At 47.9% G+C, this 14,303-nt stretch overlaps 1 protein-coding gene across 1 annotated transcript; it reads left to right on the top strand.

Annotated features, from left to right (window-relative positions):
- Positions 1–2,198: 2,198 nt before the first annotated feature.
- Positions 2,199–12,576, top strand: LOC109280981 (killer cell lectin-like receptor subfamily F member 1). Its single transcript, XM_059715069.1, has 5 exons — positions 2,199–2,277; positions 5,357–5,518; positions 6,482–6,636; positions 8,267–8,379; positions 11,995–12,576. Exons 2-5 carry the CDS (start codon positions 5,416–5,418, stop codon positions 12,113–12,115), a joined length of 492 nt encoding a protein of 163 aa, XP_059571052.1. The 5' UTR covers positions 2,199–2,277; positions 5,357–5,415; the 3' UTR covers positions 12,116–12,576.
- Positions 12,577–14,303: the final 1,727 nt, after the last annotated feature.

The following is a 14,303-nucleotide window of genomic DNA, read 5'->3' as shown; positions in this document are numbered from 1 at the left end:
AATAATTGTAGTGCTGACTCTTCAGGGTGAGTAGATTGAGGCCACTTAATTCAGCTATATGTAACACAGTGTTACTTATGGTGAAGGCATTCTCACAATAAGGAGCCTTTTATTGCTTATCAATCCCCCAAGTTGCCCCCTTCACATTAAGTATTGCCATCTGGGTTCTAACAATTTTTCATAAATTGGGTAAAAGTGGCTCAGATATTTTCAAGTGTGAAGAAAATGGAGAGGAAGGAGATTTTTTTTTCATTAAAGGGGAAACAGTCAGTGACCTTTCTTTCTACAGCAGTGCCTGCTTAGCAGTGGAGTTGTTTGGGAGTTTTCCATCACAGTCATTGTACATTTCTTCCAAATGATTTTCTTCACACAGAATGAACCCCCCAGTACTATTTGTTTAGTTTTATTTTATACTTTGTGTCTTTTCGTTTGACTGGTTAAAAATAAATAATATACATTAGAAAATGATTAAAACAGCCGCTGCTCTAAGTAGTGCTCCCTGCCCCCGCTTCATCTTCTTGTTTTTTCTTTTAAGCCTTTCTTTATTCTGATGATGCAATGAATCAGTTTGACACTTACAAACTGTCTGTGTCACACATAGCTCCCAGCACCTGTGCAGTTGTGCATAGATCAAAGAACCACGGGTGACACCAGTTAACAGCTTTCAAACAAAACATCCTTGTGTCATCCTTGCCCATGTGCCAGATGATGGAACATGTTGACACTGGATGACTTATCCACCCCAGACAAAAAAATAAGCGGGGAGGAGAGAGGGGAGGGAAAAATGCACTCCTTTCTCTGTACATGAAAGAGGAAAATGGAGGTGTGGGGATAAATGCTTTGGGAGAGGGGGGAAAATAGGGTGAGCAGAACCCTGGTGGGAGAAAGGGTCAATCAGGAAGAGTAGGCAGACAGAGCCCCTGGCAGTGAGACTGTAATCAGGACCCTGGAGGAGGCAAGGGGAAAGGTAGTGAGGGCTAGAGAAAAGGCATAGAGACATGCTGCACTCCTACCATGGGAGAACCCAAGAATGAGAAGGAGGAGGTATGGGGGCATGGAGAGAACACCTGAAGGGGAATTTGGGGCAATTCTGATATGTTGGAAAGTTGGCATCCAGGCCCCAAGCATGGTGGGAGGCAGTGATATGAGAGATGGGAGCATGCAAGATCCTCATGGGAGGGACCCTGTGGGAAAGGGTGCATATAGAGCCCCTGATACCATGGGAAGAAAGGAATGGGGTAGTGAGGGCAGGAAATGTGGTCACAAAATGCTCCAAGTAAGATGAGAGAGGGGGAAGCCGCTGAAAAAGAGGGATTGGGAAGTCAATTGAGGTTGGTGTTGGACATCATGTTGTTGCCCTGTGGGGTCAGGCCAACTCTCAAGATCTCAATATTGCGCTGTTAGACAGGAGGGTGTGACACAATTGCACATATACAAACACACAAATCAATTAGGTGCATACACATGCACATTACCAGCTCAGGCACGTACACATCCAAACCAGCCTAGGCACATGCATACCTATCACCAATTCAAGCACATACACTATACACCCCAAAAGTTAGACAGATCACTAATTCATATATCATGCACACAATGCCATACATACATACATACACACACTCACCAGTTCACACACACACAACCCACCTACACATACAGCATACACACAGGTGAGTTCCTAAGTTGGGTGTTGTGATATGTATGTATGTATGTATGTGCTTGATGTACTTGGGATATCTGGGGAAAGGTTAAGGTAAGACAGTAGAAGTATAGGGAGTGAAAGTTGCTGGGAGTGAAAGTCACTGGGACCTGGATTAGAACTGGTAGACTAGAGGGGCCTGGGCCGAAGAACTGAGGCTGGGGGTAACTTTAGGTTAATTGATCTTAATTGATTAAAAGGCAACTCCCAAAGCCTGCAGAATAGGAAAGGATGCCAGCATAGAGGCTGAGGCTGGGACTGGAGCAGAGCTACCTGGGAGCTGAAAAGGTAGGTGGGGAGAGGGAAAATGGAACTAAGGGAAAGTGTGGGTGTTTGTCGCAGGGCACCTCGGTGCTCTGCTCCTGGAGAGGAGAAACTGCCAGGGAGAGAGCCCTGGCAGTGCCTAATGAGCACAGCTGCAAGTTGCCAGGGCAACTAATCAGAAGCAGCTGGCCAGAAGGGGGCAGGGCCTGGCCTTTGTAAAGCCCAGGGCTGAAGCCAGGCTCGCAGTTCCCTGTCAGCAGCGGGAGAGGCAGGAGCTCTCTCAGCCAAGATATGGGGGAGAAGCCCGACAGGCAAGTACAGCTCATGATAGCCCTGAGAGGATGGGCACTAGGGTTTAGCCAGGGGGGCTTTAGGTTTGTGTTACAGCCAGGAGGCTTGAGCTTGTTTGACTTTGTTATTACACCCGGAGGCTTGGGGGAGGCTGTAGGGGTTGGAGGCCTCAATTATAGGGACCCCAGAGAGTGTGGGGTGCCCTAGCGCCAAGAGGGCGCATTATTTTCATAGCACCAGGGAAGGCGCAGCTCGCCTGCCAGTGCGTGAGCAACTGGTGGTGAGGAGCGCGGCCAGTGGGTCGCGGGCGCAACCAGTAGGTTGCAGACGAGGGACTGAGACCCCGGATTGCGTGCGGGGTACATAGACCCCAGCCCCAGGGAGAGGGGCGATCTGATTGAGAAGCCCCATGCGGGCACGGCGAGCCCCAAAGAGGGGGAGTGCCATTGTATATGATTGAGAAGCCCCGTGGGGGCACGGCGAGCCCTAGAGGGGCCATATCGAGGAGCCCGAGACGGGCATAGCGAGCCTGGCCGCAGGCTAGTGCGGCAACACCCCTCAGACCGAGGCAGGGCGCTGCGGTTGCCCCGAGAAGACAGGGAGTAGCAGCGCGGTGAGCCGGGGTCAGAGAGGGTATCTGTGCGGTTGGCCGGAAAGGCCGGGGCCCGCTAGGGAGTCCCTGAGCGGGACCGCACCATCAGGAGAGTCCCAGTGAGAGGCTGGGTGCGAGAGAGAGAGCCCAGCGTGGGCTACACTTTAGAGGAGGCCCAGGAAGCGGGTGTACAGACCCAACAACGTCCATTACATCTGCGAGGCTTGGGGCGTGGTATTAGGGGCTGGTAGGAGCCACGCATAGCCCATAAGGCTGGGGTGCTTGGGTAGCGCCCATCGTATGGGGAGACCCACGAGGGGTCCATGAGCTTACGTGCCCGAGGAAACACAAGGCAGCCTCCCTATTACATATTCCATCAAGACGTGGTGGGCGAGAATGGAGGGTGCCCTCAGGCCGAAGTAGCTCGGTGAGAGGGCCTCAAGGAGATCACGGCCCTCCGCGAGGACCCCGCCGTGACAGTGTTAAAGAGGGACTCTGGGTGTGGGGAGCCAGAGGGTGGCTCCGGGGAAGCTAGAAAAGTTGCAGGGAGCGGCAGTAGGTACTGGGAGCTGGAGAAAGGCTCCAGCTGCTAGAGAGAAGTGCGGGACAGCCACAAGGAGCTGGGAAGCTGCAGGGATGGGGGGGCGGAATGACTACAGAAAGTGCAGGGGAAGCCTGAAAACAGAGAGACAGACAGAAGAAAATCACAGAAAAAGCAGCAGGAGAGACTGAAAGGTGGCAGGGCAGTGGGAAAGCAGAGAAAGGCAGCAGAAAGTCAAAGGGAAAATGCAGTAGGAGCATGGGGAGCAGGGGGACAGCAGAAAATCACAGGAAAAGCGACAGGAGAGACTGAAAGGTGGCAGGGGCAGCGGGAGAGCAGAGAAAGGCCACAAAGTCACAGTGAAAAGGCAGTAGGAATTGAGAGGAGATTGGGACACTAGTGGAGAGGGGTGGGGGCTGGAAATGAGACAGAATGAGGCTGGAATTTAAGATAAGGAAGGGACTGGGATTCAGTAAAACATGACCCAACTCGGGGTTGCAAATGACAGTGGTTTTATTGAGCAGAGGAGATGGTGACACAATGCCTTATTGGTTCCCTTGCACCCACACCCACACACACAATGGGAGCAGGGGTTAGAGCGGCTTGGTGCAGGGGCTGAAGTCCACTGAAGTCCAGGAGGAGAGAGACGGACAGAGAGAGAGTCCAAATTGTAGGAGAAGGTGTGCAGGTAATATCTACCTATACAGGCTGGAAGGGGTCCTTGTCCAGTAAGTGTTGTCCAGAGTGGGGTCACCGGCAGGGCCTCTGGGTGGATAGGTGGTGTAGCATGGTGCTGGTCCAGATGCAGAGTGCATCCCACTGGGTCTGTCTTCACTGCCCCTTTTTATAGGGGCAGACCTTGTGTGACCCTAGTGACAGGAGGCATGCCCAGGCAAGGGTCAGCCCCTGGCGTACTGAGCATGTGTGCTCCATGCAGGGATGTGCATTTTCGGGTGTCTGTAATGGTTAGAGTTGCTGGTTCTGCAGGGTCTTTTGTCTTTCAAATGCTGGTCTTGTCTCTCTTCCTGTGAAGTCCATGGTTCCTGGATGAATCAATGTGAGGTGATGGCTCAGTCATTACAGGCCATCCAGTAGAGGCCTGCTACCATTGTATTTCAATCATTCCCAATCATTCTTATTCATCAGGGAACCAATTTACATGGGAGGGGTATGTGACTCATACAGTTGCAACTTGAGATGCCCAGGCAGAGGACAGAAGATGGAGGCTTGACATATAAAATGGAAACTTGACATGACTTTGGTTCACTTTCAAACACAGGCCTAAACCATACAATATCCATATAAAACAATAAAAATCAATACAAAAATGATAATACAATATACAACAGTAAGAATAAATACATACCTAATAATAATACAATATAAAACAGTGGATATCCAAAACCAAAAACTTGCTACCAAAATAAAAATGTTAAAGCTTATCCTAATTCTGAGCTCACTTGTACTTATCTATAGGGAATAGAGAGGGAGAGAAAGTCAGAAATGGTTGGGGAAGGGGAGGGAATGCTTTTTAAAATAAATAAATACAAGAAAAACTAGGGGTTTTGCTACAATGTAACCTCTTCAAGGATGCTTGGCCTCTGGGTGAGGGTCATAGAAGAGAAAGATGAAACCGAGTGTCATGTGTCAGTGGCTGTGTCTATATGAGACACTTTACTGTACAGTAGACTAATCTACTGTGCAGTAAAGTGTCACCGTCTATACATGCAGGCACTTAGTGCACAGTAAACTAGTCTACTGAGCAGTAAATTTACTACTTTCATATGCAGGTAGTAAATTTACTGCTTAGTATAGCCAAATAGCATTAATTGCATGTGTAGACATTTTTCCTCCTGGTCCTTCATGTGGCCCCAAAACTCCACTAGGTGACATGTCCCTCACTTGCCTGCTAGCATTCATAAGCCACGTGCAGTGACACTCGTTCACAGGAGATGTTGTTTTGCAGTCTTGCAGGAGCCCTCAGCAGCTGGAGCAGCCTCACAGGCCTGTGCAGGCTATGGGCTCATGCAGAGGGGTTCCCAAAGCATATGCAATGCCAGCCAGCTGGAGAACCTGGTGTCTGACCTGAGACGGGTGCTGTGTGAGCCAGGCCAGGGCAGCTCAGCAGGTAAACATATCTCCATGCATCTGGGAGCCTCTGTCCATGTGAGGCAACTGAATCCTTAGGGGTCAGGATTCACAACCTGTGGGTGTTAAACCTGACTTCTATGCTTTCTCTCCCATCCAGGCCTGCCATGCAGGTTTATGACATGACCTGGTACCTGGAATAACCACCATGGCTATTTCAGGGGTAACAGCAGCATGTCCAATCCTCTTTCCCTTCATTCTGAATTTGAAACAAAAAAAGGCCTGAACTTTAGAATTTTGTGTGGAATGGAAATTTGAAAAAAAAAAAAAAATAATAAAATCCAGTTTGAGACCATGCAAATGGCTTTGTTTTCAACAGCACAAAAACATCTTCACTTCATAACTTGTTTTTCATTACTTTTATTTTTTTTATTCTATTTCCATAAACTCCTAAATCTGATGCGCTACAAATGGCATGATAATAAAATGCACTTTTTCTGTAGCCTTTTTTATTATGATGAAAACTAAAACAAAACTAATGAAGATGAAAACAAGGAGTTGAGGGTGGTGGGGAGGAGAGGGCTGTTGCCTGCCTCACATGCAAAACAAATAAGATTAAAGGGATGTGGTAGGATTTACGGTCCAGTCCCTCCCCTTTCAGTGCCAGCTCTGCCAGTGCTCCTTAGTCCCAGTCTCTAGCCCCTTATCCCCTGGCCATAGCCCATCCCCAGCTCTGCCAGTGACCTTTAATCCTGATACACAACCCCTTCGCTATACCCAACCTGGTCTCCCTTGCCTCCCTTTAGCTCTGCCACTGTTCCTGACCCCAGCCCCTAATTCCCCTGTCTACCACTATCTTGAGCCTGCGACTTCTCCCACAGACCTACCAACCTCCTACTCAGTCCCAGTCCACTATTGATGGGGAAGAAATTAAAGAGTAATCCATGCTCAGCATCTCCAGACTCATCTGAGGGACCTCCTTCTCTCCAATTTCCTCCTGCAGAGAGCTCCCAATGCATCTTCTGTCCCCGGGAATGGCTGCTGCACAAGGGGAAATGTTACTGGGTGTCCAAAGAAAACAAAATGTGGAACAGCAGCAGTGACGACTGCACGAGGAGGAGATCTTCATTACTAGTGATCCAGAACCAGAAGGAGATGGTACCGTTCATGTTGCTTTGGGGTAGTAGGGGCAGCAGTCCAGAATTAACAGAGGTTGCTGACATTGGAAAATGAATTGGATTCACACAGTGCGTGGAATTAGAGTGCATCGTTTATTCCTCAGGGTTTATCTACACAAGAATATACAGGGAAATTAATCCACATTGGGTAAAGGCATGCACTTTAAAGTGGATTATTGAAACCACAATGAATGCCAGTATGGACACTACTCTTCAGAATTACGGTGGCCTTCCTTCAAATTACAGGTTTCCCTTAATTTATGCAGGTTCTGTATATGCAAATTTGCTCTTATGCAATGAGCATATTTAGACCCATAATTCATTATATGCAAAGTAAATTTGCTCTTATGCAATCAGCATAGGTGCTGCCCCCCCCCCCCCCCAGCAGGTAAGTCTGTGAAGGGAGGGGAAAGGGCCGTGGCCCCACTTACCCCAGCCCTGGCTGCAGCGGTCCCAGGAGCAGCCGACACTAGCTGCCTGCACCAGGGCACAGTACAGCCCAGCAGCTACAGGCAGCTGGCATTGGCCGCTCCCAGAGCCACTGCAGCCAGGGCTGGGGTGAGTGTTGCACCCCGTGCTGCCTGTGGCTCTGCTTGTCCACACTCGCCCCAGCCCATGCTGGGGCAGCCCCAGGAGCAGCTGACACCAGCTGCCTGCACCAGGGCATGGCGCAGTCCAGGAGCAGAGGTGAGTGCAGACAGGTAGAGCCCAGGTACAGGGGACAGGCAGAGCACAGTGTAGCCCAGCAGCTACAGGCTGCTGGCGCTGGCCACTCCTGGGGCCTCTGGGGCTGGGGTGAGTGTTGCTCTGTTCCCTCTGCTTTGCTGCCTTGTGCAGCCCTGGGAGCAGCACCTCTCCCTCCACCCCTTCCCTAGTCCCAGCCTTACTCCCTCCCTCACTGCCATGGGAACCTGTCCCTATTTGTTACATTGTAAAGTTGGTTCGCTTTATGCAAATTCAATGTACATGCCATTCTCCAGGAACACATGTACTGCATAAATCAAGGCTGTAGCTGTATTTGCTGTGGAAGTGCAGTAAACTAGACTGAATTAAGGCTCTTTTAACTCTGAATAGCAGTATCCACATAGGAGTTTAATTCATTGTCCACTTAGGAAAAAGTGATCTGAGTTCTCTTCTAGAATCTCCATTAGACAAGCCCTCAGTAATTCTGTGTGTGGACACATTCATTTTGGGATAAGAGTATCCACGCATGAAATTGCTGGGGATGTGTTCAAGAAACACGTGGAGCTATGCGGGGGGAGGTGGGATTATCTGTTCGAGAACAGTCGGTAGAATTAATCTGATGTTGCTTCCAAATAGGTATTTCAGAATTACTATTCCAGAATACCTATTCTTATACAGCTCTGAGTAAGTAAGCCCTAAGATGAGAAAAATGAAATGTCACCCCTAGCAACAAGTTATCAAAACTTTTGTTTAAAGATCAGGTGCTTCAGGTGCCAACATCTCAGTGACAATATGCTGTAAGTACATGCATATGTTGGTGCTTGTGCCTTTGTCAACTGAATCAGATGAGTACTAGCAGTACTGACAAAGATGTCAGAGAATTGTAGCCCAATTTATTCACCTAGGTGCCTCTTTGTATTTTACAGGGCTATATACAGACAATCACACAGGTGATAAATCCTATTTGGATTGGACTTCACTTTAAATCTCCTGAGAGGAAGTGGATTTGGATGAATGGCTCCCTGTTAGATGAAAAATTGTGAGTCTTTTCTAATGCATGTTTTTTTATGAGAGGGGACAGGGGTGTGGGGGGGGAGAGTGATTTCTCTATATTGAGTTTATTCTTTTTGTTTGATTGCTTTTTACCTATGTAACATTTGAAAAACATTAAGCACAATTTGCTCATTCAGGAGATACAAAAGTTCATATTTCATAGACTCATAGAAAGGTAGGGTTGGAAGAGACCTCAGGAGGTCACATCTAGTCCAACCCCCTGCTCAAAGCAGGACCAGCCCCAACTAGATCTTCCAGCCAAGGCTTTGTCTAGCCGGGTCTTAAAAACCTCCAAAGATGAAGAGTCCAGCACTTCTCTAGGTAACCTGTTCCAGTGCTTTACTACCCTGCGAACGAGAGAGTTTTTTCCTAATATCTAACCTAAACTTTCCTTGCTGCAGCTTGAGACCTTTGCTCCTTGTTCTGTCATCTACCACCACTGAGAACAGTTCAACTCCATCTTCTTTGGACCCCCTTCAGGTAGATGAAGGCTGTTACTAAATTTTCCCTCAGCCTTCTCTTCTCCAGACTAAATAAGCACACTTCCCTCAGCCTCTCCTCAGATGTCATGTCCTCTAGCCCACCAAACCATTTTCGTTGTCCCCATCGCTGGTCTCTCTCCAATTTGTCCACATCCTTTTTGTCGTAGTGGGCCTAAAACTGAACATAGGACTCCAGATGTGACCTCAGCAGCGCCAAACAGAGGGGAAGAATCTCTTCCCTTGATCTGCTGGCAATGCTCCTACTAATACAGCCTAGTATGCCATTAGCCTTCATTGCAACAAGAGCATGCTGTTGGTGCATATTCAGTTCATTGTCTACTGTCACCCCCAGGTCCTTTTCTGCAGAGCTGCTGCTTAGCTAGCCAGTCCCCAGCTTGCAGGGTTGCATGGGAAGCAACAACTTCTCAAACCCACAAGGGCTGCCTTTTCTGCCTGAGAAGCTCAGGCCCACACCAAAGCTTGAATTCTCAACCGCCTTGTCCCCAGCTCACCACAGAAGCAACTGAGCCGCACAACACTTCGTTTCCTCTGAAGCTATTGCAACAGGGGTGTCAACCATATGGCCTGTGGAGCCCACAGTCAAACATGTGGCCCATGGGGCTCCTAGAGAGACGGGGAATTCAAGGGTAAGGCAAGTGAGGGTGGTGCCTGCTGTCACAATTTGAGGTACATATACTGGGGACACTTGTTGGTAGGAGAGGGTAGAAGCAATGCCTATATTAACCCCAGCATCTCCCTAATTCAGCTCATTCTGCAGCTGTCACTCTTTGTCATGGGAGGTGGGTCTGGGTCTGTCCCACAAGTAGCCTCATGGTCTGGATCCTGCCCAGGGGGTCCAGGTGAGTTTGATACATTGGCGGCCCATAGGGGGTGCATGCGGGTGCACGTGCCTCCCCTGAGTGTGGCGGTGCACCCCCTGCGAAAAGGCACTGCCGGCAGTGCCTGTGGGTGGTTGCCACTTTCCATTCCCTTCCCCCCCCCCCCCTCCCACTGACACTGCTGGAGGCATCTGCGTGCAGTCTGCAATTGCCACTGGCCACTGCTGACGCTACCGGTGGCATCTGCGGGTGGTTGCCGACCACTGGTCGGCACTCACCAACCTCCCCCCCTGCTGCTGACAGCGCCACGGCTGCCTGCAGAAGTTTCCTGCTTACCACTGCCACGCTCCCACCGCCGCCACCGCCACCTGCAGGAGCTCGCCATGCTCCCTCGAGCCTCTTGGGGCACGTGGTGTTCATGGTTTGATACCTCTGTATTTCAGAAATGAAAAACCTAAGCCTTCCAAAACCACAAGTCAGGACCCACTAGCAGATCTAGGAGCAGGCCAAAGGAGTGCAGTTCCCTGACTTTGGCTGTCACGTGTGTGCGGTGAATGTTGAGCTTGCTGCCTGGTCAGTGTGGACTCTTCCTGGAGCTCTGCATGAGCAGTGAGCTCTGAACTCATCAGATGATTGAGGTGGGCTCTGGCCATACTTTCACAGGGGTCTGGCTCTATTCACTCTTCCTCAGCCTCCTCTTCCGTACTGAATTCAGCAAGCAGTAGTAGTACTCATCCCCTGGGCTCGAAAACTGCAAAAGTAGAGGCTGTGGCCAGACCCTGCACCAAAAGCTGACCTATGACATGTCTAATGGCAGGGGTGTGACTGCACCATTGCATCCACTTCTGCATTCCCCTTGTCAGGCCCCAGAAGCCAAGAGACTGATTTAAAAATCATGAGGTAGTTTAAAAAAAAATCCCTGGGTTCTTTTGTTTCATATTGCAGAACTTGAGCATTTGGAGGTTCATGTTTTCAAGGTCTTTTTCCCAACCTGGAGAGCTAGAAACTTTTTGTTTTTCTCCTTTTAAATGGAAGTTTTTCTCATGTAATAATGTTTCCAGGAGCTGGGACTTAAAAGCAGAGACTCTCATGAGACTTTCAATAAAGCTGGAAGAGCTCACAAGGGAAATGTTGAAGTCCGCAATGTATCGTAAGAAAGGCTTGTGGGATAGCATATATTTCAGAAGTTATGAAGACCAGAGCACCAAGTTTCAGTGTAATGGGTTATTTGGGTTCAGAGATCTCTTCTGAAACTGGATTGTGTGGTCTGTGCTATAATTTCACACTCTAGGAACTTAAACTAAAACTAGGGTTTACTTCAAGATGTGGCTTCTCAACTTGTGGAGCACAGTATGCAAGTAAGCTCTGGTCTACCCTTGAAATATGTATGTGTTGATTGGGGGTGTGACTTTTTTACTGATATGCTTGTGTCATGATAAACTAGGGTGGTTATAATCATAGTTTATAAGTTGCAAATTTCAGGGAAACTTTTAGTCCCATTGTTGCAGGCTTACAAGTGAGCAAAAACCAAATCGAAACCAAATATCCTTTATTCGCTCTCTGTTGGCTCTTTCAAGGTAGTCATAGATGCCAGGATGCACAAATCCAAAGCTTTTTGGAAAACATACATCTTTATACATACCTTTTTCTTTGAACCATCTAACCACAGACCAACATGTGCATGCACACAGCTAGATATTGTTTCTTTCCCATTCTTATCAATGCATGATCATTTCAATTGCTTTCCACATTCATTGACTGTCTGTCAACTTCCAAGTCAATCAGGAAGCTACATCTTGACTGAGAAGAGCCACTTAAATATAATCCAGTGAGGTAAAGCCACGGTTGGGCTCCCGGGACAGCTGACACACAGAAGGACAGTGGTGACTGATGGTTCCCACTACTGTTTGCACAGCTGTAGGTAGCTGCACATAGCTTGTTCTGCATTGTCCACAGGGCAGACAGAAGCGTAAGCATTTTTTATTCCATTTGGGAGAACAAGGAAGGCAGGGAGGAATGCACCTTCCTTTAACCGGCTGCTTTACTTTTCTTTCTCTTTCTCTGGCTTCTCCTTTGGGTGGTCACTTTTTTCTAAACAGGGGCCTTGGAATTGAACTTGTGTCTCCTGGGGCCTCGCCAGTCACTTAACCCCAGAGCCTCCCCTTCCTATTGAACATGCAAAAAAGAAACCACAGCTGCAGGTCCCATAAGGCTGGGGCAGAATGATGTGGGCAGGGGGGTCCGAACAAGCCAGCTATAACTTTCTCTTTCTCCCCACAGGTTCCCCATGCAGCAAGGTGGTGACAGGAACTGTGGTGTGTTGAAAAGAGACCAGACAGACTCTGAGACCTGCAGCACTGAGCTGAGATGGATCTGCCAGAAAGCTGCTCTCCTGGTGTAAGCAGTGATGCTCTTGTCTGACCAGCAGCGTACACAAAAGCCCTCTAGCTTCCTCTGCTGCATCAAGCATATTCTAAGGTTGATGTGTATCTCTCTCATTCTGGAGTCTGGCACATCTCCTTAGAGGGTGTAAAATGGACGAGCTCCACAAAAGTCAATGGACCTCTGCTGATTTACACCAGATGTGAGTTTGATTACCTTGACATTGAAAGCAGGTACAGGTTCTACAGCAGATTGGTCTATGCAAAACCCCATGTATAAATAAAAACAGGATATAAGAGACATCGCCAGCTAGCTGACAGGTAGGAGAAATAAGTAGAAAGGATAACTTAATAAGTGGAAAAGCAAGACTATTTAAGAGGGTTATTATAACTGTGGTGTACAGAGAGTTTAGCAGGGATCAAGTAGGTTATAATGCACCATGAAATCAATGTCCGTATTAAATCCCTGGTTTTTACTATGCTATAAGCTAATGATTTTTTATTCCCAGGTCCATCTTTTGTAAATGTTTTGTATATTTCCTCTGAGCACAAGGGCTGTGAGGTCAGAGGGGAGTATTTTTTCTGGGACAAATGGTCTCTTATCTGTGTTCTAGTGTTTCTGTGCTTTACCTTTTTCCTGTGGTTATTCATTTTGCTATGTCATGTTTATCTAGTTTTACCCACATATAGTTTCCGCAGATTCTATCTGATGCGTAACCTAAGCTGTGTCAGCTTTTTTTCTCAGACATTGGAGGAAGGTTATTTGGTACCTAGATGCTTGTCTATATCTTTCCCATCTCTCAAGTTGGTCCAATAAAAGACATGCACAAAAATCCTTGCCTCTCCCATTTTCCCTGGACCATCAAAGGCTTCAGCATCACCTTTACTTTTTCAACCATTTCCCTGAATTTTTTTTATTCCTCATTTCAAAATTGGTAAGATCCTAAATATGATTTTTCTTTAATAGCCTTGCTGTGTGATACAGGGACTAATCACTATTGGCTATCTCAGAAACTCGAAAGAATAAACAAGAAGAAAAACAAAGCCTCTGGTCCCTACCCCAGCCCAGTCTTTCCACGGTCCACACCAAAAATTACAAAACAGGTAAGAGATGAGGCCAAAGACCAGTTTATTAGTATAAGTTCTGGATAGTTTCAGTTAAACACTTGCCAACATTTCTGGAAACTGTAGCAAAGACTCCATGCTTGGGGTCCATGCTGAAGATTTAGGACCACCTTGCCACAGATGTCAAGGTTTTTAGGCCTGGGAAGACTGAGAGCATCCAGATTGTCCTCCCATGATAGCAAAAGCCACACTCTTTGATACTGTACTAAAGCAGATAACTTCCAGGTGCATGCAGGGTGCCTTTTAGAAAGACTGATCCAATCTTGACCCGAGTGCCAGGAACTCCAGCACGTTCTTTGGGAAACTGGCCCACTGGTTAATGCATTGCTCTGGCTGTAGGTCCTTCTCATGATCTGCTCTTTCTACAAACTTGTGCTCTTTTAATGAGGCCTGCATTGTAGTACCAGCTCTAGTCAGCTGCCATTTAGCCATATCTACACTGCAGAGTATACCTGTGTCCTGACTTACACTTGCATGTAAGTGCTGCCTGAGCCCATCTCCAAGCCGCCACGCTTCACAGCTGCACATACAACCCAGACCCACCTGGCTGCATCCAAAATTGTATGTGGATTTGAAATTACAATCCATCAGGGCCCATCCCAAGGTTCTTAGAGATTTGTACTGCACTAGGAATTGACTCTTGGGAGATACTTGGAGAACTTATCTGTGCATTGGAAGGGGTTTAATACCCCTAATCTCCACAATACATGTAGTTAAGGTACTCATAACTGCCTGCTCCTTACTCCTGATTGCTTCAGGCAGATCTAACACTACAAGCTGCTCATGCTTGTGGCCAGACTTTCTGAACTCTTGCAGATATTTTGTGCCATGTTCTAGGGGTCATTTCAGCAGCAACTTCTGAGAGCCAGAAGGCACCAGCATTCAGAGAGTACTCACATGGAGACATCCATCACCAACCACTGTCCTAGGAGACCAGGACTGGGAAGGACTTCCTGTGTCATTGAATCTAGGACCCTCATAATCTCAGGCAGCTATGTCAGATAATCCCTCCTGACTGTTGCAGACTCCCCATTCTTTCTGGTGTGGGAGAATGAGAACAGTGTGGTGGGACTGCACTGAGGA

This window comes from Alligator mississippiensis, chromosome 11 (assembly GCF_030867095.1).
Source record: "Alligator mississippiensis isolate rAllMis1 chromosome 11, rAllMis1, whole genome shotgun sequence".
In the NCBI taxonomy this organism is placed as follows: domain Eukaryota; kingdom Metazoa; phylum Chordata; order Crocodylia; family Alligatoridae; genus Alligator; species Alligator mississippiensis.
Note: the sequence above shows the minus strand (reverse complement) of the source record. Positions and strands in the feature narration are given on the sequence as shown.